Source organism: Alligator mississippiensis, chromosome 1, assembly GCF_030867095.1.
Source record: "Alligator mississippiensis isolate rAllMis1 chromosome 1, rAllMis1, whole genome shotgun sequence".
NCBI lineage: Eukaryota > Metazoa > Chordata > Crocodylia > Alligatoridae > Alligator > Alligator mississippiensis.
The window spans coordinates 298,467,447-298,494,436 of NC_081824.1; the positions used below are offsets into that span (position 1 = coordinate 298,467,447).

Below are 26,990 nucleotides of genomic sequence, written 5' to 3' on the forward strand. Positions count from 1 at the left end.
CAAAAAAGAAGAGAAAAAAATCCACTATAACTTCAATTAAACAGCATCTCTCTTATTTGAAATCATAAAGCCAGTTAGTAGAACTGAAGAACTTTAAAAAATGCAGTGTTCCTTTTGATACTTTAAATGATTAAGCCCAATAAAGGGCATTATAGCCACACAGAGCGCTTTACCTGCATGTTTCTGTAAATCCAAGCCGTAAACATGGTCATATTTCCATAAACTCCAGGTCTATTGCGAGTGGCACAGCCAGTTCCCCAGCTTGTGTCACCAACTAGCCACCACACAGAGTCCTTCGCTGTTACTAAAGGGCCTCCACTGTCACCCTGAACATAAAAAAACAAGCCACAAGCGTGCTATTAATGAACAAGTGTAACAAGAAGTGGACACAGGCACCAAAGATGGGAATGAGTGAATAAAACAAGACAAACCAACCCCAGCCCCCTCTCTTGAATTTGCAACACGATGGGACTCAGAAGCCTGACTGCAATGTTCAGTGCCATAGCAATGATATTTGGTGCCTGAGGAAAAGCATGCAGTGGCAGTCCACCCTCACACCACGCACAGATCTGGGGGGGGGGGGCGGGGCACATGCCCCCCAAGCCTGCCCAGGAGTGCACGCAGCAGCAGAAGCCACCCGTGCCCCACCCCCCCACCCTCCCAAATGAGGTGCTCACGGCTCTGCCCCACGCCCTGCTACGGCTGCGAAGCGCCTGTTGGCGCTCCTTCGCTTTAGCACCCAAGGCAGTTGCCCCACTCACCCCCATCCCCTCAACCCCCTTGCTATGGCACTGGCAATGTTGCAAAGAAAGGTCAGCGAGTTTTCTTTTTTGTAAGACTTGTTCATAGCCACTACCATAATGCCCTTGCTAGCAGATGCTCAAATAAAAAAAAAAAAAAAAAAAAAAGCTGTTAATATGAGCGGTGTTATTACCTGACAGGAATCAATTAGTCCTTCTAGATATCCAGCGCATATCATAGTAGGCAAAATGAGGCCATTATAGACTAACCCAGCATTACACCTGGAAGGCTCTATCAAAGGCACCATCACAGCATTCAAAAAATTTGAGGTTTTACCTAAAGTTGGAAAATGCAGATGCATAAAGGAACTGGAGCAAATGGGAAAACGCGAGAGTAGTTTGCAATGGCACCCCTGATCAAAAACAAGTCAATACTGCTTTGGGATGCGTGCTGAAGTTCACAGTTCAATATAACAAAAAACTGAAGAAATTTTCAGTGTCCCTCTAAGAGGAAGAGAATTTATTTCAACCAGCTGTACACATACAGCTGCCTCACAGCTGTGACCCCCATGATGTTATCTACAGGGCTATAGAAGGGAGTGGGCCTACAAAGATGGAGAGGCAAACCCCTGCAGCAACTCCAAGCAACCTCATGATTAGGTAAGGCAGCGGGGGAAATCAGCTACCTCCTCCTCCCCCATCACTACCCAAGATCTTCTATGCCCAAGAAGCTTCACTTCTCCCTTTGAATCATGCTGCAGTGACACTGCTGTCTCAGCCTTAAGATGGGAAGAGCAGGAGGGTATTCAGCCTAGAGTTTATACCATGCTGACCATATCCCCATCAAATACAGCTCACACATGAAGGAACTCCTGTAGAGTGCACGCTGCTGCGCCATCACAAAAGTATGGCCCATGGTCACTAAAGCCTCTGCCGATAACACAGGGACTGAAAAGATTTCTATTGCTACACTACCAAGAATATTTTCCCCTCTCTATGATAATCCTTATACCCCAATATAAACATTAGCTGAATTTGCAAATACGCATTACAAGCATCTCCACACTAGCAGAAATGTTGACTCAGCAAACTGTTACTGTGTGTACGGCCATATCTGCATAGCAAAAATGGCCCTGGCCAGCAGCACCCTCAGAAGCATGAGGAAGCTGGGCTAAGCAGACTTCCCTCTAAACTGTATGCAGTGCAGCCACATCTACTTGAGGCAAGCAAGCTGGTCTTGTCACTTGGCAATGCTATTTATTTGACTGGACATAAAATGAAAGCAAACTAGTTCTTTGTCCCCACCTTTTAGGTATGCACATCTTACCTCCTTGTTGTAGGGCTCCCCATCCAGATATCCAGCATGACTGATTAGGCTGGAACATCATTCCAGGGTTTGGCAGACAAATTGGTGCTACAAAATCTGTGGAATAAGAACATGGCCATAATCAGTAAACCTAGATGAGTGAACATGAATAAAGATTCAACAGAAAGTTGTCTGAACAGGACAAGAAACACCTGGATTGAATACAAGAGAAACTGAGGGCTCCTATGCATTTGCAAGGAGCCTGCTTGCTCCAGCAGCCTCTAGCATCACGTGCATCAGTGTCCCTGTGCTGAAAAATGGTGGTGGGGCATTTTAAACTAAAGCTTGTTCAACGTAGGCGGAGGAAGAAAAAAACTGGTCAACTGAGCAAGCATGCACACATGCCCACCCCACCCTCCCCGGGAAAGTCGGGGGGGGGGGGGGGGGAGGCGGGAAGGGCCACAGGTTGGGGGGCAGGGAGGAGAGGAGCAGCATTTCCCTGCTCCAATTGCCTCCCAGCCCTGACCGCATCAGCCCCAGCTGCCGCACTGGTCCAAGCGCCGGCCCCAGCTGCCTCCCCATCCTGGCCCCAGCGGTCTCGATCTGCTCTCTGTCCCCACCAGCCCATGGAAATAAAAGAAACCCAGATTAAAAGAAACTTACCTGCCTGTGGCTGGGCCAGCTGTGAGCGCACAGGGTAGCCGAGTGTGCACACCCCTCCCCACCAGCAGCCAGGCTGCTCTAAGGCAATGCCTGCTGCTGCCCTGTGTCTGGGGGGGCTAAGCCCCATTAGTCCCCCGCTTCCACCGCCTATGTTGTTCAATGAATTTTAGTTCAAACTGCCCCCCTGCCATTTTTCAGTGCAGGGATGCTGATACATGTGACACTCTGGGTGCTAGTAATTAGCGTGGCTCTTGGAGCTGCACTAATTAAAGCACCCCTCACACCTCCTGAAGCATGTGTATAAATGCCCCAGGAGCCCATATTAGCACTTCCTCATATAAGGGCTCCTTCCCTGTACTTCAGTTTCCTAGCAAATAGGTGTTGTGGTCATGAAGACTGTCAGGTGGAGAGCTCTGTCAGCCACTCCATCCAAGTTTGGTACAAACGGCAGAAGGGCAGGCCTCCTACCTGTTTCTCAGTTTTGAGTTGAACATCTTGGGGGGTAGATATAGCCAATCAAGCAGCCATTACTTGTTTAATTACTTAAGAGGTTAGTGACAGATTTTTGGACAGATATTATTTTTGGGAAGGGCAGAGAGAATGACAGAGACAAGAGACATTTTTTTTCCCCCTGAGACATGGCTTGAGGGCACAACTCAGTTAAAAACAGAACAGCTTACTTGGGCACCAAATATTTTCTCTGCAGATCATATTAAAAGTAAGTGCGACGCTTCCATTGTAAATTCCAAATGTATTGTGCACTAGGCTGACTAGCACGGAAGTGTGCTAAACAAGACCATTCACATGCTATTCTTGGCAAACTGACTTGCCTCTCTCCAAGCAGCAAGGCAAAACTCTTTTATGTTATTTTCACCTAGTCTTGTGCACCACTTTTCATCAGTGCATCCTTCTAGAATGTATTTAAATTTCAGGTAACTTAAACACTGTTTCATTGGCCTTTATCTAGGATGCTGGAGTAGAACATGTCATTGCCATAATGGTTCCTCAGGCATCCCTCCTTGGGTTTGGACTATGATACTTCTTCCGGCTGTCAAACAGCAATTTCACATTTTAAGAAGGGCCTATATCTGTTCTGCACTTTTTGCTACAGTGTGGCAATCTGCAACTGTGCACAGTTCATGCAGGAACTGGAATAGTTCTTCATGTCTCCCCAGTATTTTCTTCTTGCAAACTTTGAAAGGCCTTGATTTAACCTATTGCATACATTTCAGTTTAGAGTGAGGTCATTTCCTTCACTGTTGAGTTTATATTTAAAAAGGAATTATTTTTTCTTATTTCATCTACTGTTTTATTGCATACGAACTATATATTGTTTATGGCAAAAACTAGGACATCTCAAACACTGATGGATTATTACAGAAGTTGTATGCATTAAGTTCTGAGAGTTTCACTAAATCCTTTTACTGTTTTTTGTGCCAAAAGAAAAAAAGGGACTTCATATTATGTGCATAAGGCTTGTGTGCTGCAACACATTCTAGATTGCATAGGAGGCTCTTCAAAGGTATAGGATGGTAACTGATACAATGAGCAGGTCATCAACATGTAGCATAGACTGGGTTTCTCATTCATTTAAAAAAAAAAAAAAAAAAAAAGGATAGTCTTCTGGAAAAACATTCCTTTTTACACTTATGACCTACCAGCTCTTGGGGAAGAGACATGCTGTAGTTGCATCCCTGCCTTACCCTCTACTTTCTTGCCTTTCTACATAACTCATGCCTTCACTGCATATCTTATTTTGTTGCAAATTAAATATTCATTTTTGAAGGTTACATGTTCAAGTCTACACTGAAAGGGAAAGAGGGTATTCTATAAGTGGCCTGAAGCAGTGTAACTAGGGTAGGGTGGCAGGGGCCAGCAGCCCAGGTGCTGACAGGGATAGGGAGTTGGGGGGGAAAAAAAAACAGCTTTTGTCCTGGCCATGCAATTGTGGCAGCCACAGTAACAGGAAGTTCCTGTGTGTGGTAGCTGCCCCAAGCACTCAGCTGCACTGTTATGCTGCTGGTAACCAGGGATGTTTGAAAATGGGGGAGTTACTACAGCTTTAAGATTTTACTTTCAACAATGACAGAATACATACTTGTAAAACTCACTGATGTCTGTAACTTCATAAGGGCAACATCATTGTCTTTAGTCTCTGTATTGTAATTTGGATGTGGAATTATTTTCTGTACTCTGTGTCCGCTTCTCAGACGCATTTCATCCTGTGTTAGAATCCCAGCAAAAACTTTCCAGTAAGATGGATCTGCAAGCTGTCTAGAAAGAAAAAGTAAGGGTAGATTATTCATTATTGTAGTAAACAAAGTGCATCAACTCATTTTGCAGCACCAATGTTATTTCAAATTTCAGGGGGGATTCTCCCCTTCCCTTTTTTTTTTTTTTTTTTTTTTGCAAGCTGGCAAGCACCTGCATTGAACAGTAAATAATGACCTAGGACATCTATTTTTCCCCAGTCTCTCCTTGGCTTGCTTATTTAAACTTGCCAACCAAGTATTAACCATTTGATTTATAATTGCAAATAATGTTTGAAAGATTGGGGGGGGGGGGGGGGAATCAAAAGATAATAGAAAGCCAGGTTTTATGCAGTTATTGCAGATATGCCTGAGAAGGCACAGACAACAATTTAGGGAGATGGTCACACTTTTGAAGTCATGTTGCCAGTGCGCAGACTGATAATGAAAACTATTCACTATATTGTGAATACTGGAAAGACATATATCAAATAGTTATCCTATTTTAAAGACTTGTTTCGTATACTGCTTATATAGTGCTATATTCTGCAACTTCATTCAGACTGTCTAAAACCAGTGGAAGATTGTATTACTAACTTCAGGATCAGGCAGTTCCTCTGCAGATAGTCTCATGTTTCAGTAGGCCTGCATATCTTCATAGGCACTCCCCAAAGAATAGGACAGTATAAGCCACCTACTCCTATACCTGGTGAAGTTTAATATCTACAAAATCTTTAGTGTTTTGCATAGCACAAATAGGAACTTAAAATTAGCTAGAGTCGCCATACGAGTGAGTTCTTGCATTACAAGCCAAGTAGAAAATTAAGACTTACAAGCAGTTTCTATATGGATTACTTACTAATCTAATTGCTAAGGCTCTCTCTCCACTACTAGCCCACCTAGAACAAAAAATACAAAAAGACTGACTCTTTTTCACTCTTGTTTAAACCAGGATAAATAAATAAAAAACACAAGCAATATTGTTTTCCTGGCTTCACTTCAGACTCTGAGCATTTCCAGGTAGTTAGTAATTCTTGTAATGGCCAACAAGGACATCTAAGTGGCTAAACTCAGGATATGTTTTACCCCTGAATATAATTTTTGGTGCCTCAAATGCTGTTTATGTTTTGTTTCTATAGGCTGTTATTTAATGAAGTGTATTGAAAAGTAAAATTTAACAAGTCTTTGGTAGATTGTATTAACTGAAGTTAGCACTGTTCTTCATGCATTACATTTGTTATCTATATATTTCACATTAATCTGATCCCCCAACCCAAACAGTCACACCTCCTGCCATGCCACACGTGCCTTGCAGGATGTATGATTTGCGGATCAGATCCCAGCTGTGCCATACTTGACAGCACAAGGTGAGCCTGGGATCATGAGCCTGGGCTCCCCCTGCATCAGCAAGTTGAAAGCTGGGTACCCAACAATCGGCCGACGGTCAGCTTGGCCAGGGGGCCACACTGGGGTCTGGAACCATCTCCGATGCAGTCCCTAAAGAACTGACAAAACCAGATGACTATTGGTCCAGTTAAATCCTGGCCAGTGCTGCTTGGGGAGGGGTTTAAAGTCCTGAGCAGGTTAAGTTCTTTGGCTATCCCCCTGACCCAGCCTCCAGGTGGGCCAGAAATCAGGTGACTGCTGGCAACACACTAACATTTAGGCACCCTACAAATGAGCCATAAAAATATCTACATTACACGTAGAATATTTTTATGGTTTGCTCCCCATTTTGAGGTGCCTTCAATTGGTAGCACATGTAGCACCCTTCCTATTTATGCCATGATTAATACATTAACTGCAGCATAAATGTAATGTGTAGAAGGGACCCAAGTCCTTTTTACTTTCTATATGTATTTGCATTGCTCGGGTATACATGGCAAAATTTAACTTTCTCCATTTCCTCAAGTCACCATGTCCACCATTCCAAAAGCTTATAACCAATGATAACTTGCTCAGTGCTATAGGTCACTGATTTTTGGAACTCAATTAATACAATACAATTGCTCAGGACTTACCCTTCCACACAGTGTGCTGCTGTCACTACCCATTCGGGGGTGATGAGGGAGCCTCCACATACATGAGTGTTCTGGATATGAAGGCTGACCTGCCATGGCCACTGCCCAAGTGATGCGGCACTTCCACCCACAATTCTGCCTTTAGGCATCAGGTTGTTACTGGAATAACCACACACTGAAAATATAGGGGGTTGTTAAAGCACAACAAAGAGTGTAAAGAGAACTTCTTCCCCACTGTCACGTCTTCCCCATCAAGGTTGCCAACTGCGAGTCTCAGGATTATGATCACACAAAACACCACTGGATTTTCTTATTAATTTTTTGTTCTTGCCATTAGCAAACAAACTAGAGAACCTAGACCCTTGCAGCCTGAAACTATTTGTTACTGTTAAACTGCTGTTTAAATGCATTATGACTCTCTGGTTGGGGCTGTGGTGACTGCCATCTCTAACATTTCAGACTCCTGCTTAAAATTTGAAGGGTCCAAGACAGTAGCAGACTCCTAATTGTCCTTAAATGATTCACCCACTAGAGGGCAGCATAGATCCATGCCAGAACCCATGCGGCCCATTTGCCTTTGGTTTCTTAGTTGTCTGTCCATAAGGAAACAAGACATCACCTAACGAAGTGTGCTGTGGCACAGCTGATCCATTTCATTGGGCGCAACACATGTTGCTCCTTGTTGGTGCAGGACAAGAGGCAGCGTGATCTCCCCGCTTCCTCTGCTCAGCTAGACCTGCTGACCCCCACCCCAGGATCACATAGGGGACCTGGTCTGGCAAAACTGGGAGGGACATTCCCCTGCTCAGACAGACTTGGTCCTGCAATGGCCAGAGACAGATCTGGCTGAGCAGGGAATCCGACTTCTCTGCTTATGGAAAGGCACTGGAGATTTTGTAAATGAGAAAAGTAGGCAGGTGCTCCAAGCCTTGAGGGTCTCTTAAGGACCGACAGCATTTGCTCAGAGTGGCTGGAGAGTATGAGCAGATCACTTTCTGCTCTCCCACCACAAAGCTAATAGATGTCTGCCACAATAAAGCAGCAGTGTCTAATACTACCATCTGTTGCGCCACTGATTTTCCTTTGATGTGGCACAACAAAAGGTGGCAACATCCATTAGCTCACCATTTGGACTGCCACAAAAATTTTTATGGGAGCACAAATGAAACATCTGTTTGCACCCCAATTTGGTAATTTTTTAATGGAAAGCAGGGTTGATTTTGCACCTTATAGATTAACCAAAGTAAATGATAGGTATCAAAGTGTGCGTGATCTACTTTGGTTAGTCTATAAGGTGCAAATCCCCCCTCCCTGATGACTGACTTCAAACTAAACATGGCTAACTTTTTTATTACCTGTCTGGGCCAGCAATCCCTCACCTCCTTTCTACAGACTCATAGGTTCAAATTCCACATTAATGGTCCCTCACATCATTCCAAGAGCAGGAAATATACTAAGCATATAGGTTGCTGAGGGGACCAGAAACAGAGGAGGTGGCAACCCACACTCAGCAGAACTGCAGGAATCCCTTTTAGCCATCAGCGTTCAGAAGGGAGTGGGGGAGAACGAGAGCTAGGGGTAAAAATGGGGCTAGTCACCCTCTCCCTACAAATGTTTAGTCCAAATTTTTAAATCAGAACTATTGTTTTCGGCATGTTAATAATATACCTGGCAAACCAGAGGACTGTTCTCCCTTCCCACTCAGTAAAGTTTTACCCAAAATGCTTCCTTTAAAAATAAAACACCGATACAGAGATAAAAAAACAATTAGTCCTATGCCATTTTATTAAAAGAGTTGGGAAAGGGTCTCTATTCCACCAAACTTGGAGGCAGGGGAGGTTGATGTATAGCAGTATGACTTTTACTTATTGTTTCTAAATGATTAATAGCAACTAAAGGGTGGCAAGTGGGGAGAAGGCAAGAATAAGTACAAATGTATGAATTTATACCTATGCCATATTCATGGTCTTGCTCTAGATCCCATAAAAGAGAAGCACAGCTCCCCACTTAACCATGGGGGGCACAGGATGGAAATCAAACCCAGTTATGGGAACCAAACCCAGTTATAAGCAGAACCAAAGAGAAAATTCTCGCACCACCACCACCACCTCTCTCCAGAAAGGAAGCATCATCTGGGTGACAAAAATCCACACACAGCCTTACAAAAAGCTTGAGAGAAAAATGAATCAGTGATAAGAAGAGATTAAGAAATTTGCACTGTGGGCCGGTTATTGCTTAAGTGTAATGCGTGCATGAGCAATGTTACTTGGACTTTCCCCCAAAACATATGATACTGGACTCTGGTATTCAACCTAGAATCCAGTCATACAGGTCTAACCTTATATGACAACTGCCAAACAAGACTAATCACAAGCAATTCATTCCAAAGGCTGGTATAGAATCATGGGGTTGGAAGGGTCATCTGGTCCAACCCCCTGCACAAATACAGGGACAATACTCCTAAATCATCCATGACCACTACTTACTTACCCAGCATCCTTTTGGAAACCTCTTGTGAAGGAGATTTCACAGCTCCCCCAGACACTCTATGTCACTATCTCACTGTTTTAACAATAAGAAAGTTTTCCCCGTATATCTAATCTTAGATCTACTTTGCTGCAAAATTGGAAGTCATTGCTTCAAGTCCTGCTCTCTACAGCAGTTCTCCCACTTCTTAAATAGCAGCTTTTCAGATATTTGAAAACCGCTATCATGTCCTCCGCTTTAATCACCTTTTCTGTAAGCTAAAATATGACTTGTTCTCTCATCCTTTCCTCATACAGATTGAATTTCAACCCCTTTGTTGCCTGCCTTTGGACTTTCCCTAACTTTTCCAAATCTTTCAAATATGGAGCCCAGAACCATACACAATACTGTAGATGTGATCTAACCAGTACAGAGAAGAGCGTCACTATTGCCTCCTATGTCTTACACCCAATACACAGATGGACAAAAACAATTTGTGACCCAGTCTACTTGCTTTCTATCTCCCCCTCACTCCCAAATTCCAGATTTAAAAATATAACCAAAAACATCTCTCCCATAAAAATAAAATGCAATTCTAAGGGTAAGAAATCTTGCACAGCAGATTTCCAGACAGATTCAGTGAAAGTGCAAATAGAAAAGGTTATATGTTACTGAAGAAACACAAAACACTTACTTATGCAGCGCAGAGAAACCACTGTTCCCAATGCACAGGAATCACTGTAATAAAAATCAGCACACAGCTATTTAGTGTTCATATGAAACAGGTAAAGTTACAATTTAACAGATGGCAATCACAGACAGGTCTCCCCAGCTGCCTCAGTTACCTTTGCTTCTTGGACATCACCTATGCATTCCTGCCCCCTCTTCATTCAAGAATCCTTACGCAATTGCTTCATCCCCACTTTTGCTGACTGCCCTCCCAGCACTCGAGTGCCTTTATCATTTCCTCCATTTACATCAGCATACAACGGAGGAATCTGGTTCTAATTACAACTGCCAGAAACACAGAACTCCAAGGCATATAAACACAATGAGTGAGGTGAATTGTGACTTGCCTCTGTAGCCACTGGTTGGCCCCAAATCATTCACATAACAGTATGTCAGAAAAAGGGGAGGAGGAGGATGGGAATTTTGCAAGTGCAGCAGCCTCTGCAGCAAAATCTGAACTGAAAAAACTCATTATATATAACAAAACAAAGTTTAAAAAAAGCAGTTGAATTCAGAGCCTGTCACCCTAGCAAGTATCCTGTTTCATCTGTATTCACATAAAACACAGTACCAAATATTGCAACTATTTTATGCTTGGTACAATTATCAAAACAAAAATTCAAGATAGTAATATCATGGCTGACTAGTTATATGACAGTTTCTACACCCTTTTGGAAGTGTGGGAGCAGAGGGAAATGGGGAACTGTTAAGGAAGTAGGTTTGCTACAGGAAACAAGGTGAGAAAGGGGGTGGGAAAAAAAAAAAAATCAGTGTCCTTAAAAGTTGTCAAACTTCTGAAATAGGATTTGGAAAACAAATCCCTAGAAAGATAGTGTCAGGAATAATTTAATAGATGGAGGTTTAAAGATGATGAAGAATAATTATTCCATATTAAGCACGGGACCTTCTCCCCCTGCTCCCAATCCTAAAAATAAGGTAATAATATAAAGGGAGGCTAGCCCTAATAAAGATGGAAGACGCACCACTTACAAAAAGGACAATGACAATGCAAAAAAAAAAAAAATTGTAGTAGTTTAGACTTAAATACCTGTTATACAATTTCTTGTACAAGTCTATATTCCCAGCACTTGTGTTCAGTCTCAGAAAGCTTTTAGCTCCTTTCTCAATTGCTATTCTCCCACTAGAGTAATAAGTATTTCTGTAAAGGAAAAAAGGTTTAGTTATAATAGTGATGCGTCATGTAGAAGACTAATTGAGAACAAAAACAACAGGCAATCCCATCAAAAAATAAATAGAAAAAAAGAAAGATTTTGCTTCAATCTAAAGTTAGATCTAATAGTTCAATCTAATAGTTATAGAACATTAAATAAAACCACAATTAAGATGTACAGCAGAAGAATTAAACTTTACTTTCTTCCATGATTGTTCTCAGTGCCCACTTACACCAAACAATAATGTTTTATTTTAAACTAATTTTGTCATGATCAATAGCTCTACCTGCTGCAGAGACTAAGGGTTATGTCTACAACACTTCCAGAGCACTCTAAGGAACACTGCCTACCTGGTCCCACATACGTATGCCAAGCCCAGAAGTGTGGAAGTGAAGCTGCATGGAAGGATACTGTGATTAAATGGTGGCACTCTTATGAAAGACCACCACGAAAAGTGATCAGTGTCCTCAACAGGTCAGGACTTTCTGTACAATACTTACCATAGTGAACTAGTTTGGATAAGGATGCATTTTATAACGCAATTTTATTCCCATGTTCTGCTTGCATTATATGCACAAACTTTCACCCTACCATTGATTGAATGTTATGTATTACATGCTTTAACATCATTTCATTTTGCTCCTGTGATAACATACAACCTTTTCTACATTGTGTCTCTTCTATTTATGAAAACTGGACTAGTAATTTTACAGCAGATATCCATTTTTAGGAGGGGGGGAGGGGGGAAACAACATAATGAAAGGATTGCCTTGGATGTACATCTTCATTGCTTTAGTTTCACAAGTAGGTTTATCATACTTACACATTATACCCCATGTCTTTACATGCTGTCTTTCCATAATCATCATTCCAGTCATCTGCACATACAGGATACCAGGATTTGTTCTCTGATGAGTAGACCTCCAGAATAAAATTGGGTCCATAAAGCCTAACTGCCACCAAGACAGACAACATTACTGACCTCATTCCTCAAAGCCCAGGACATTCACATTGCTAAAAAAGGTATTTTTATTTCCTGTCACTATAAACAAGCACCAAGAGTACCAAAATCAAAATATCAGAAAAAGATTGTTTCACATATTTGAAACTAGCTACTAAAAGCATTGGTCAGTGTTGCCCCTTATAGTCAGTTCCCCATCTGGTTTGGTCCTTCACATAGCAACAGGACAACTGCCCCCCACTCCCCACTTCTGAATAGTAAAAATAGGTTTGTGGGATTATAACAAATCAGCAAAAGTGCACAGAAATGCAGTACCTGAAGCTATCTTATATGAACTAGATTTCAAGTTGATGCTGTCTCTTTAAACAGATATTTTTGTCAAATTTTAATTTCCTGGAGGATTACATAAAAATGTGTTTATTTTGTCTAAGTCCACTTGAATGAGTTACTAGCTTTAAAAGGTATATTTACATTGTGTTATTCGTCTCTCTTTACTGTGTGATCTTTAAATTTTCCATGCCTCATCCAGAGGGTAAGAATGAAAAGCAGTAATTAGATAAGAAGGCAAAAACATTATGTTCTCTCAGCATAAAAGCTCAGGAGCACAGATCTGACATGGAAATGTTTGCTCTGCCCCTTCCAGGCATTAAATATAAAGATACTATGTACTGTACATGGCAGAAAGAGGGAAGAAAGCAGGTCAGGCAGAAGATAATTGCAAAGAGACCCAATTGTGCATCCAAATAAGGGGAAAAGGATATTAAAGCAAGCAGAGATAAAGTATACACCAGAGTACCAAAGGCAACATAGGGCCAAGAAGAGCAAACAGTACATCTCCAACCCAAAGTAATTTTCTTGAAAAACACACAGATATTAAAAAAAAAATCAAGACAGGTATATCTTTCGAAACTGTATCTTTATGATCTCCACCACGAGATATTCTCTTCAGATATCTTCAGCTCAGCATGAAAGCCTTTAACTATTTCTTTAACTGAAGTCATTAGCAAGCCTCCTACCCTGCAAGTTACTTAGTGTTCTTTGCAAAGCAAGGTTTTTGGTGGTGCCAGTATTGTTGATCTGGTGGGGGAGTGAAGGGAAATTCTTATGGAGGGATTGTAGAGAGGATAAGAAATAAGCCAACCCATGTCAACAAATTCAAGCAGAATCGTAGGAACACAATGATTTCCTATAGACCAAGTATGAGAGACGTCTTCAAGTAAGTTAACTTATAATTTTTAAACTAACCTAATTAAAATTGGCACAAGGCCCTGCACACACCCATATTTCAGCTTAGCAAGCCATTAGGAATAAACTTAGGATAAACTAAGTCAGTCTCAAGCCAAAATAGGACAGTTCACACAGGCATCTGAATCAGTTTAAATTGGTTTAGAGTTGCATCATATGTAAACGAAGCTGGTAAAACTTAGAAAAATACAGTTTTACCTTTGCATACTTGAGGTACCTACCACATCGGTTTTCATCTTCACCATTAGGACAGTCAAAGCGTCCGTCACACCACTGGGATAATGGCACACATTCTCCTGAAGACCCACATTCTATTGAAGAATCAAAACACGGATCCTGCACTGCGAAGAGACAAACACACAACCGTTAATTTATCTTAAGGTTCATTTATCCACAAATTATTACTTCTACTGACTTTTCCAGCAGCATAATCAATTTAGTTAAGCTAGATGTGGAAAGATCATTAACTGAATAACTTGGCGACTTCTGTATGAAAGAGGGCAAAGAGGTGAAGACAAAAATGGAAAAGTAGTTTAGGCTTTTTAATTATACATGTCATCATTAACAATTGTCAAAGCAGTTTTTATTTATTAACTCAGGGTTGTCCAACTTCTAAGCACACCAGGAGCCCCTCTCCCCCCACTACTCCATATACACCACTGTATCAGGCAGGCACTCCAGCCTTACCTTCAGCTTCCTGACTACAGAGTCCCGTGCTGCGTTGCGGCACTAGGACACCCCTGGCCATAGGTTTCCATGAGACCATGGGCTACACCATCATGCCCTTGGGGCAGGGACAGGAAGTGGAAGCCTGGAGACTTCAGCTGCTGCTGCAGCCATAGCCTGGTGGGAGCCCAAGAACCACAAATGAACCCTTCACAAGCTGTATGCAGCCCATGAGATGCCAGTTGGACACCCCTGTATTAGGCTATTAGATTTCATGGTAACTCCAGTGAATTTCAAACGCAGTGTTAAGCTCATAACTCACTCTGCCAGCTATAGCAAAAATTAAAGGAAACAGGGAAAGAAAATAGCTCTGTTTAGCTGCCACCTCTTGATAGATACCATTCTTACAGTGATTGGGATTTATTTAAATCAGTGGTTTTCAACCCATAATCCAGTGACTAGGTCTAAGGGGTCCACAAAAGACAACTATGATCAGTCTAAAGTATGTGAATCCCCACATTTACAATTAAAAAGGGGTCTGCCCCCTCCATTCAAAATTTCCAAGGGGGTCCGCAAATGAAAAAAGGTTGAAAACCACTGATTTAAAACAACACTTATTTTCACATTAAAATTTGGAAGTCTGTTCAAAATAGCTCCAAATTAAAGGCAACCACACATGCTCTCTCCCTCCAGGATTCCTCATTCACTTTTTTCAAGTCAGCCAACACAATAAATGAAAGGAATATGCAAACTTGTTTTGGTTCCGGGGGGTAGTCATTTGCAATTCAGGAGATTCGGCATTGTGTGCGACTGGTGCAATTAATATAATTTTCCTATCATCTCAGCAGGCATTCGCTATACTGCAGGTATTTTTAGTTTAAAAATTTGAAATTAATAAAATCTGAGTCTAGCAGTTTTACTCAGCATCTCATTCTACAAAAGTCTAAAGCCTCTAACTTATGTCATTCACTCTTTTGCTCTTTTCCCTGAAGTTAGGGAATGAAACAGTGTGGGAAGTTTTAAAATTTGTTTTGAATTTAAGTGCAGAAGCTAAATGCTTAGTTAATGTTCACTCAAAACCTTAGAGCCAAGCAAGCTCTGGAATCATTTAAACCCCAGGTCAAAAGTCTTGTAAGGGCCCTTTGCACCAAGTTAAACTGCACTTCACACCACTGTATCTGAAGTGATAACAGCTGTACAAAAGCTGGTGCTATAGTAGTAGCTAGCAGGAAGCTCAGGATGAGCTGATGCGTAAGAGTTGGCAATAGGAGTCAAAAAGTTGGTGGAGGTTAATTGTTTCAAATAAATTTACATGCCATTAAAAAAAGAGGAAAGGAAAACAGCAGCAGTGATGCTGGTTATAACAGATAAGTAGCCCTTCAGATTAAAAGGAAAAAAAGGATTTTATACCGGGGAAAAAAAGGAGAGAACCAAGACTTCCCTGTCCTAATTCACCATCAGATGGAAAAAATGAGACTTTCCAAACACAAGCGTGCCAAGACATTTTAGGTTTCATATTTTTAATATCATGCAGATCCTTACCAAAATACCAGATAAGGAGTGCTGCAACTACTGCACCTGTGAGGATTACTGCAACAGCTAAGACAATGCATAAGGTTTTCTTAACACCTACAAATAAAAAGGGAGAAAAATAAAAGTTAGGGAAGGAGGCTAACCTTAGATCTCTTATCTGGAATCTATCTGGGCAGAAGTTTAAGGCACAAATATCAGTCACTAGTATGCAGGTATGAACCCAGGCAGGCAAGGTTCTTTGGGTAGATGTGATATCTTTTATTAAACCAAATAAGTAGTTGGAAAAAAATTCTCATCAAGCTTTTGGGCACAGTCACCCATAGTGACTGTGCCCAAAAGCCCAAAAGCTTGCTAAGAACTTTTTTTCCAACTACTCAGTTGTTCCAATAAGAGATATCACATCTACCCAAAGAACCTTGCCTGCCTATGTTCTTAGACCAACACGGATACAACCAACAACCCAGGCATGAACCTGAAATTCAGAAGTCTCCATCGGCCCACACTCTTCCAAAGAAAGAAGGTGGTGCTTATGGAATATTTCACTCAGCTGGAGAGCATGGAAAGAAAGATCTTTCATCTATCAGGATATCAAACTACAGCAAACCTACATGGTAAGAAATCCAGACAAGTCTTACCTGATGTGCACAGTTTCTCAGACGAAGGCTTTGGCTGTACTACCACTGTAGCTGGATGTTGAGGAGGAACACTTGGAACATAATGTGGCACTGATGCAGGATGGCTTGTAGGAATGTACTGTGGATAGCCGCTAGTGTCTATAACGTGCCTAGAATTATAGGACCTTTCTGGCTCATAGCCGTGATTTTCATAGTATGGTGGTAGCCCCTAATAACAGCAACAAAAGAGGGAACCAAGAAATAAGAGGGGGTAGAAACATGTGCCGTGTAATATTGCAAAGTCAGAATACAGAAGTTTCTAAAAGAGTGTTTTTGCATAAGTGCTATTGATACAATAAAACCCTAATTCAGAAAGGCATCAGTCATGCAACAGAGGATTTACAAAGTCTACTGAATATTGGAGTGAAAGACAGACACACCTTCAACTGCAGAGAGACTACATTTAGAGACAGTTTAAATTAATTTTTAATACACTGCCCCTCAAATAAGTCTTGCATGCATATATTGAATTCTTTTAAAATGTTAAATGTTTTGCTTCCCTAGTCATATCTAATATTTCTTTTATACTGTGAAAAAAAAGACTGCACAGGAGAATAATGAAAGCAATTATACACCAACTATTATAGTCACTAGCAAATAAATCAGGAAAATAAAGAAATATATTTCTGCAAGCTTTCTTAGTTTAATTTTAGGGGGTTGTGACCATTTGAACAGTAAGATTTCTCAATGATAAACATAATTTTCCAGTTGACAGCACCCCTTTCATTCTAAATATCAGATCTAACTAGTGTTCTGCTAATATCTCATTACTTTTGTCAAATGCACTACACAACAAACAGAAGTTAGCCTAACAGAATCAAGGCCATTCATAATAACCATCAGGCTACAACTTGGTATGCAGAATAGTTTTTTATTATTATTATTTGTTTGTTTTCCTTCCAGCCATGGGATACAATAGTTAGAAGGAATCAACAACTATAAGTCCCGTAACTCTGCATCCTAAGTAAGTTAATTGCATCTCTTCTGTACACTGAGGCAAGTCTCTTCCTTGTTATACATAAAGTTCTTTGCTTCAGGTTTCCCTATAAGTCAAAGTTTAATAGACTAGATTATTAATTAGTGTACTACTCAGTCAGCTGTTACCCAAAACAGAATGTTTAACTACTTACTGAGTTTGAGGCCATCCTAGCTATGTCCGTAGTGTCTACACAAGTGAGAGAGAACCTGTAAATATAAAAGTGGCTATATATTTATGATAAGAAACAGTCAAAAAATTCTACATAGTAGTTTTCCATTGGAACATAGCAACGCAACAAAAGCTAAATAATTTTGAGGTTCTGTGTAGGTTTTAAGTTTTGGCAAGAAATCAACCCATTGTATTTCAGTAAGGTCCAAACATTACACAAAAAGCCAAAATATTTCAAATAAAATATTTTTGTGGGGTTTGGGACACACACACACACACACACACACACACACACTCTCTCTCTCTCTTTTTGTTGCAATTCAGGACAAAGCCAGAATTTCATACTCTCCAGAGGTCCCACAAGGTGGAAGTTCCAGTTTTCAACCAACTTTAGTTTTGATATAAATCAAGTCGTGAAATGTACTGTCCTAGGTACAGCTATAATTTCATCTATACAATCTATAGCTTCTCAATCCACTAGTAAGTGAGAGCAGGAAGTAAACAAACATCAAAGCACTATCACATCTTTAAAACACACCTATAATAAGCAACAATATTGTTGGAACAATAGTCACTGCTCTGTCCTAGCTAGACAAAAAAAGACCCCAGATACTTCTCAGTGTTATGGTTCTAACCCTCTACCAAGATAAGAGATTGAGAAGCATCAGAGTATTCAGAGCTGCAATGCTGCACAGGTCTGCTGAATTGCTCCAGACCTGGCTTTTATTTCCAAGGGCTTCTCCAATCAACTGCATAGGACCACCCATGTGCTCCAGCTGATTCAAGAAGTAGAGCCCTTTCCTGAATTAATGGCTGTTCAGCTGTCTGCTGTGGCATTTGCTAAAAACGAAATGGGTTGCAAACCACCTGGATACAAATGATCTAAAGTCTATTGTATTATCCCCACCCCTAGACCACAAAATCAGCCCTGGTTCTCGATTACATTGCGATGTTAGAACAAAATGGCATTAACAGTTTGTTTTCTAAAGAGAATTCAGTCAGACCACTGCCTACTTCAAAAAAAGGAAAAGGAAACGTCAGTTGTTTGTAAAGTGGGCAAAAGTATTTCAGACCAACTCAAGTCAGGCTTATTTGTCATGCAGGCCGTGGGCCTACACCAGTGGTTCTCAATCTTTTTAATATTCAAGGCACCCCCCCTTATCAACTTTTATGAATTTAGTATCAACTGGTTGAGAACCATGGTTGTACTGGCTCAGCTTACACCTCAGTGGTTCTCAACCAGCCCAATGAAACTGGACCATCCCCAGCAACTACTCCATAGCACAGTGAAACTGTCCCCCAGTGCCTGGTATTGGCATTCTGACACAATGAAATTGCTCCACACATTGCCGTTTTCAGGTTGTGGCAGAGGAGCAGGTGCTCTTTCCTCCATTAAGCTTAGTAGATAAGCTTAATGCATGCAGGAGCACACCCTCCTGCCTGTTAGTCACTTCCTGATCTGGCTCCACTGTCTCCTCAAAACAAGTGCACCAGGCAGTTTCACTTGGCTGCAGTGGCAGCACTGCGGCACTCTTGAGAGGAGTTACGACACCCTGGTTGAGAACCACAGCCCTAGACCCACCAGCAAACCACAAGCCCCCCCTCAATGGTTATTAGCCATATAACAATTACCTTCCTGGGACAAAGGACATTAAAAAAATGTCAGGAACAGGAGTGCAAGTCAAAAGCTAATAATTAGGTTTCTCAGGGGGAGGACAAAGGGGGGGTACATCTCACAGAGAAAACTGGATAGTGCCCACCACCCCTCAAACACAACTAAGGAGCCTATGGATAGCCTGCCACTGAAATTCTGGCCAGAGACATCCATGGATAAGTAAAAGAAAGACAACCATGCAGTTGCCCAGGTTCCTTCTGGCCAAAGCCTCCTCCTTGGTCTGGCAAACAGACAACTTGGCCAGGGCCAAGAGAAAGTTAACCAAAAGGTCCTACAACTTTGTAGGGCCACAGATGGTGAGTGCATAAAATAAAAGCGGTGGGGGAAAAGTGAAGCCAGAACCTCAGTAAGAGGTTCTTGAGGAGACAGTATGGGGACTGCATTCTGATGCACTTGAGATAGAGGGAGACCCTGGTTCATCATGGGTATCAGGGGAGTCAGTAAAGCGTGCCAGGTACATGGCCACATTGATAGCTCTATGCAAGAACTACCAACTGACGTCCCTGGTGGCTTCTGCGACTAGGATGAAATACAGGCCAGTCCACTGGGGAGGGATTCTTGTTCACAGCCAAGGCCCACCATCTTGTGTCTGGGCAGGTCACGAGGGCAGGATGTTGAATGGTATGGATCATGAACATGCAGAGCTTGTGGTGATGGGCTATTGGGAAGGGAACTGCTCCCCCAGCCTAAATGACATGGTGCAGTGAGGTGTTTAGGGGGGGGAGGAGAACAGGACAGCACAGGACAGTGCTGGTAAGGCAGAAGTCCCCCAGTCTTGTGTCAGGACCCTCAGAGAAAAGGCAGAAAGAAGTAGTGTTCCTTTTCAAAGTTGAGAACTCTAACAAGATTTCAGCTCAAAGTTCATCTTACAACAAGATGAACACAGAAAAAGCGTGCTTTATAAAATTGAGTATATTGACACAATGTTAAATATTCTACAGCAGCAAATAATTTAGCTGCAGAAGTGCCACACACCCTGAAAAGATGAACCATGGAACCACTCCTACCAGAGCAATTAAAGCTCAGAAAGGAACTCAACAGGTCATTGGGTAACACAAGGTGCTACTCTTTCCATGCCCTGACAATGCAAAGTTTGTGCTCGTGTATTTGCTGTGCACATTTACTGATCTACGCATATTGTCATTCATTCATCTTGCTGATGTTTATAACTTGGATCCCAGGACACTAAGGAAAGACCACAAAAAAAAAAAGTCAGCTGGCTCATTTATTAAGTTATTCTGAAAACTAGTCCCACGAATCATAATGACTTATTTTAATTGTCTTCTGCTTTGCAAGCAGTTTTCTTCCCATTTGTATGCTATAGACACTGCACCCTGATCAGAGTAAGGGTGGAAACAAACATGAACCTTCATTGCCTTTCTACTGCCATAAAAGGTTTTATGGCAGTACAAAGCAACATCAAACAGACACCCTTACCTTTTGTCTTGCCACAGTAGGGCCACAACAAAAGGTAGTAATAATATTATGCTGCTTTATTGTGGCAGATGTCTGTTTGTTTTATGATAAGAGAGTGTTGGCAGCTCTGGCAGCAGCTGCCCACACTCTCCTGCCACCCTGGTCAGGCAAATCCAGGGCTTGAGGGGCCCAGTCCTGTGCAGAATTGGGACCCTCAAGCCCCAGGAGGGCCTGCCAACTTTCCCTGCCTCCAGAAACATGCCCCCCATCAATCTCCAGCATGTATCCAGGAGTACAAAAGGTCAGAGTTCCCCACTTCCAGAGACTCACCCCAGAGATTGTCAGAGTTGCATCTCTGGATCTCCAGTGATCTCCAGCTTTCTCTCCTTCCACAGACATGTCCCAGAGCTCCCTGGGGATGTCTCTGGAAGCAGGGAAAGCCAGGACACGATGGTGCAGACCTGACTTTCCCTACTTCCAGAGACAAACCCCTGGGATCTCCTGGGTGTGCCTCTAAAAGCAATGAAACACGGTAACACACTGTCCTGCCTACTGATCTTGCGGGACAAGTGACGTGCTTTATCCAATAAAGTGGATAATTTGTTCCAGGTAATGGCCTGGCATAGCTGAGACATCCCCAGATGAAGCACATATTTCTAGTCCAAGTGATTCAGAAGGGTTTTTTAAATATACCAGTTAAATAGAAATGTTCATCATCCAAAACATGTAGCAATTCACAGACTTCAGCAAGAGGAGCGCAGGTCAAAGGACGGCAAAGGTTGGCAGAAACACCAGAAAAAATGATCCCGTGTACAGCTAGAATGCTGCATTTGCAACTTCTCTGTAAGCAATTCTCTTACAAGTGCAATATTCCTTTATTCCTTCCTCCATATATACTGTACTTTCTGAAAGCAAAGGTCTCGACATCTCTAGGCATTATCGTATGCATAAGCTTACTGTTGCGCCCATCACAACAAGCAGTTACTGTATATATTAACAGAACACAATTCAGGTTAAAGGACTACAAAATGCTTTAGAACGTATACATGAGTCTCACTTTACTCACTACTAATGGTACATCTGCTTGGAACTAAATTGTGCATTGTAGGTAGTCAAATTCACCATGTAGACAATACACAAGGTTCACATTTCCTTGGCAGCAGATTGCAACAGCACCCTCCATCAGCTAAGAATATAACATGCTAGTATAGCAATTTGGGGGGGGGGGGGGGGGGGAAGAGAAAAAGAAAAATACCCAAAGCAAAACTATAGGAAACACTTAGGCTAATGGAATGTTACTACTGTTATTCAGGTAGGATGATTGTATTGTTTGTTTTCTTACTTAGAAGTGCAATGGAAGCCAGAAGACCCAAGTTGTCAGAACATCTATCTTTGGTCACAGCCACTCTCCATTAGCTCTTCATGATGTTATAGTTGGCACATGAAGTTAACCCTGACCTTAGGAGAGGAACACTGCTGGAAATGATCTTCTGTTCTCTGGAAGAAAAAAAAATATCTATGAAAATTAAATGATAATTGACACCAGAAATACTGTTTCTTAAATAAAATTTAACCTTAGTCTACACTAGTGTCTCTCAACCCCTGGGTCACAACCCACAAGTGGGTCACAAGAATATATGAAAGGGTCGCAAATAAACTTTAAAAATGCATCAACAAACTTAAAAAATGGATTATCCTTTAAAAGGAGAAAAACATGGGAAACTGTGGCTTCTCCCTTGCAGGCTAGCAGAGTTCCAGCCTGCAAGGGGCTGCTTGGGGACCCTCCTGCCCATTGGCAACACATAGGGGGTGCACATGGGTGCATATGCACCCCTAAGAGAAGCACCGCCAATGCTGCTGGCAGTTGCCACTCACCACCCCCTCCCTCCCGCCACCGACACTGCGGTGGCTACCTGCAGTAGCTCCCCACTCGCTGCTGCCTGTGGGCAGTTCCTGTGCCCCCACCAGCCTCCAGGGCACACATCATTCATGTCCCTGCCCCACACACACCCCCACCTGCCCTGCACAGCCACCCCCTGCTCCACACACGGGGGGGCTAGGGCCTGGGAGCAGCAGGTCAGGAGTGAGGGGCACTGGGTCGGGACTGGCCATCAACGTTTACAAATGGGTCCTGGTACAAAAAAGGTTGAGAACCACTGATCTGCACCATGATGCTTTTGTCATTTTCTATGGTGGAACCTAGACCTCGTGGGATATATGCAGTAGGCATTTTTCCACTGCTAGAGTTACACCAGCTTCCCCAAAAGACAGGAGCTCAGCCCCAAAAGACAAGGCACGGCTGCATCCACACTAGGAAGTCTGCCAACATAGCTAAGTTACCTAAGCAAAACAACCTTTTCACACTCCTGACTGGCACAGCTCTATAGTAGAACTCTAATTTAGACAAGGCCCCAAAAGCAGCTTGAGAGAACAGAGTACATCTACAGTACTCCATGCACCCACCAGGTTGGGAGGGAGGAGGGGATGCCAGACCATGTGTATGTCACACTAGAAATGATTAACTTCCTAGAAGTTAAATTCACAACCAGTTTTAACCATATAGCGCTGATGCTGTCTGTAGGACTCACATTTTTTACATTATCCTGTGATGTGCTCCAAAGAATAGTTACACACCAGGTCCAATTATATTTTCATTGATTTCAACAGAAAGACACACTATCTTCACTAGCATGATCTGTAGGAATCGAGTGCAATGCCCTCAGAAACCTTTCCCCCCTGCTCCACAACAGCACTCTTTATGAAGGGATTTTTGAAGATGTCAGCCAGGTTGGACTCCAGCATCTTTGTTCTTCTTCTAGTTATTACCCTATGAAGGTAATAAACTACCATTAGTTATTAACTGGTGTAAACGGGAAGAACGAAGCTAATGCAGCAACACTTTCAACAGAGCCCTAGGTTTGAGTTCGAAGGCATGTCGACATCACATATTAGAACATCACAGAGTGGTACATGGACAAACTCTAACTGAAATACCCCAGATAACTGTATGCGGTACAACAACATTAGTACATTGCTCTGAAAAAGCTAATTGGCCCTGCAGAGATGCAGGGACTATTAGCCTAGGCAGACCACCGTGCTAAAACGGCTTTCCTGCTTCTGCTACCCATGCTAACAGATTTAAAGTGAGCTCAAGTGCATTGATGGTGCCATGTGCACATACCCCCAAGACCAGCCATGCAAAGTTCTAAACACTCCTTAGCTTGTGATGTCCAGTGAAATCATAACTTGAGTTGGTGTGGATGCAGGGCAACTCTAGTCACATCATGTATTTATAGCCACATATTGAGTGAGTTTATCATTCCATGCTTCTTAATTACCTTTAATTCTTTTGAACTATAGTTTTAAAATACCATTGAGAGTAGTCAACTTTCAGTCCAAAAAAGGAGTTTGAAAAACTCGTACCCACCACCGCAATGAATAGCACACTGTACACATGCACACCCTTTCAGGGCAGGAATCAAAAGTATTTATGCAACTAAGATGGGAAAGTTTTTCTATTTCAATCAAAGCAAATGCACTGCGTAGAAAACAGGTTTTGTTTTCAATGCGCATTCAGTAGATAGCAAGCGATTCTCCTTTGCTGTTAGTATTTTTTTAAGAAAGCTGTCCTAAGAAGATTTCTACTAAAAAGATCTTCTAAGAGTTTTATTAGAGAAATTAAATCAGGTTGCGACTTCCACACAATTCAGAACTCTGAATGACCTCATGACAAAGACAATTGGGCCAATACAGTAAAGACACTTGCATGCAAACATCACTAGTAAGAATTCTAAAAATATGAATTTTATTTCTCTGGCAACTTCTTTCTTCTTACTGCCAAGCTAGAGAGAAGGCATCCTCTCAAACAGTTTTTCCCTACAGTGTTTCAATGTAAATTTTGCATTCAATTCTATTGTCATTGCTTTTAAATTTATCAGATTCCTTATATTTAAAAAAAATATACAGTTTAAGAGACAGGTTTTTTATGGGTGATTATTTTTATAGGACCAATTGTATAGTTGGGAGGGCTACAGACAAGCTTTTCAGTACCAAAACTGGAGGAAGGGTACTCAGTACTGGAAAGCTTGTCTGTATCCCTCCCAACTCTAGTGGGTCTCTTCGGGTGCCAACAAATGTTCGCTGCACCCAGTTTAGGTTTAAGCTGCCTACACATAACCTGGGAGTGACGCATGCAGGCACTTGCTGCTGCTAGGAGTGGTGTGGGCAGTCAGAGGTAAGTAACTTGGAAGGGGTTGGGGTTAAAAATAGCTGGGGGGGGGTATGTGTGGGGAGGAAGGAAAAAAAAAGAAAGAGGGCAAAAACAGCACAGCCCTGGGACTGAAGCAAGTGGCTGGACTTCCCCAGCCCTAAGGCTGTGCTGAATTTTGGTAGGTTGAGTTAACCCTTCATAGATTAGGTTAACCCTTCCCCACCTAAAGTTAGTTCACCCCGAGGTGAACTAACTTACATGGGGGCACACCATTTTTGGGGTGATTTAAGCCCTGTGAACATCTGCACGACTGGGCATTTAGATCGACCCTAAACTTGGTTAGGCAAAAAAAAAATTTTTTTTTTAATCCTTGCTACTTGCATTTTTCCTAGACCATCACTGTTAAATATTTAGTTATTGTGCTGTATTTGAAAGCACATTGCATGGTAAGACAGACCTCTTGCAACATGACGTCCTTAAATATCTCCTCGGCATAGGTGCAATTGTTCATAGATGTCAGGGTCGGAAGGGACCTCAATAGATCATCGAGTCCAACCCCCTGCATAGGCAGGAAAGAGTGCTGGGTCTAGATGACCCCAGCTAGATGCCCATCTAACCTCCTCTTGAAGACCCCCAGGGTAGGGGAGAGCACCACCTCCCTTGGGAGCCCGTTCCAGACTTTGGCCACTCTAACTGTGAAGAAGTTCTTCCTAATGTTTAGTCTAAATGTGCTCTCTGCTAGCTTGTGGCCATTATTTCTTGTAACCCCCAGGGGCGCCTTGGTGAGTAAAACCTCACCAATTCCCTTCTGTGCCCCCATGATGAACTTATAGGCAGCCACAAGGTCGCCTCTCAACCTTCTCTTGCGGAGGCTGAAGAGGTCCAGGTGCCCCAGTCTCTCCTCATAGGGAGGGCCTGCAAGCCCTTAACCATACGAGTGGCCCTTCTCTGGACCCTCTCCAGGTTATCCACATCCCTCTTGAAGTGTGGTGCCCAAAACTGCACGCACTATTCCAACCACGGTCTAACCAGCACCTGACAGAGGGGAATTATCACCTCCTTGGTTCTGTTCGTCATGCATCTGCTGATGCACAATAAAGTGCCATTAGCTTTTCTGATGACTTCGTCACACTGACAACTCATGTTCATCTTGGAGTCCACTAGGACTCCAAGATCCCTTTCTGCTTCCGTGCCTCCAAGCAGGTCATTTCCTAGGCAGTAGGTATGCTGGACATTTTTCCTCCCGAGGTGCAGCATTTTGCATTTCTCCTTGTTGAATTGCATTCTGGCCTTGTTGAATTGTTCTGCATTACTAAACAAGCAGACCTGCTAGAGGACAAAGCACAGAACTGAAAGCCAAAAATTCCTGTTTTAATTCCTGCTCTGTTGAGAACTTTCTGTCTGACTTTGAGCAATCTGTTTCTGTGTTAGTTCCTTGCCACCCCAACCCCCTAAAATGGCAGCAATACTTAAGTCCACACAGGAAGTTTTAAGTCGGGGTAGGCAACCCCTGGAACGGGGCACACAAAGGCATTTTGCTTGGCACATGCACCTTAGCATGGATGGTGGGGAAGGAGTCAGGGCTGCACTGCCACAACAAGAATCAGGCCCCTCACAGCTCCTTTGCCATCCGCCCTTGGCATGCTAACATCCTACAAGTCAAGGTTTTGAGCAGAGTGCCAACAACACCTGCAAATATTGCCAACCCCTGCTTTACGTATTACTTTATAGTCGTACCATTCTTTAAAGAAGCAAAATGTTATTCATATTAGTTTCTTCAAACTTTATAAAGAAGGAAGAGAGAAAGACAGCTCTAGATTTGCGAGCAACACAACAGGTGCTAAAAAAAGCACTGCTGTTCTATAATTACCTTCACAAATCTTAATATAAGCAACATCGTTCACTTCAGTCATAAGACGAGAGAGTCGAACAAAAACATACTTCCTGCATTTGGGTAACAACTTGCTATCATATTTTATGCCTCATTTCTCGAAACTTTAATCTTATTTGCTCAGTCTCCAAGATATGAATCAGCAATAGAAAAATCAGGCTAGCTATGCAAGAGCCAACAAGGAAGGAGAAAAGACAAGGAAGAATACATAACACATGATGCAAAT

At 42.3% G+C, this 26,990-nt stretch overlaps 1 protein-coding gene across 3 annotated transcripts in view; it reads right to left on the reverse strand.

Annotated features, from left to right (window-relative positions):
* The window catches only part of TMPRSS2 (transmembrane serine protease 2), a 34,646-nt gene that overhangs the window by 1,625 nt on the left and 6,031 nt on the right, over positions 1 to 26,990 (reverse strand). For 2 of the 3 annotated variants that reach the window (XM_059720754.1, XM_059720756.1), the window contains exons 2-14: positions 22,006 to 22,160; positions 17,556 to 17,610; positions 16,387 to 16,594; positions 15,761 to 15,847; positions 13,774 to 13,893; positions 12,170 to 12,299; positions 11,223 to 11,333; positions 10,140 to 10,183; positions 6,980 to 7,154; positions 4,808 to 4,983; positions 2,068 to 2,163; positions 935 to 1,077; positions 174 to 326 (exon numbers count right to left, since the gene is read on the reverse strand). In XM_059720754.1, the coding sequence (XP_059576737.1) occupies positions 174 to 326; positions 935 to 1,077; positions 2,068 to 2,163; positions 4,808 to 4,983; positions 6,980 to 7,154; positions 10,140 to 10,183; positions 11,223 to 11,333; positions 12,170 to 12,299; positions 13,774 to 13,893; positions 15,761 to 15,847; positions 16,387 to 16,594; positions 17,556 to 17,570 (1,458 nt within the window). In that variant the 5' untranslated portion in view covers positions 17,571 to 17,610; positions 22,006 to 22,160. Of the gene's footprint in view, positions 1 to 173; positions 327 to 934; positions 1,078 to 2,067; positions 2,164 to 4,807; positions 4,984 to 6,979; positions 7,155 to 10,139; positions 10,184 to 11,222; positions 11,334 to 12,169; positions 12,300 to 13,773; positions 13,894 to 15,760; positions 15,848 to 16,386; positions 16,595 to 17,555; positions 17,611 to 22,005; positions 22,161 to 23,251; positions 23,964 to 26,990 lie in introns of those variants that run through there. The other variant, XM_059720755.1, reaches the window with a different exon arrangement.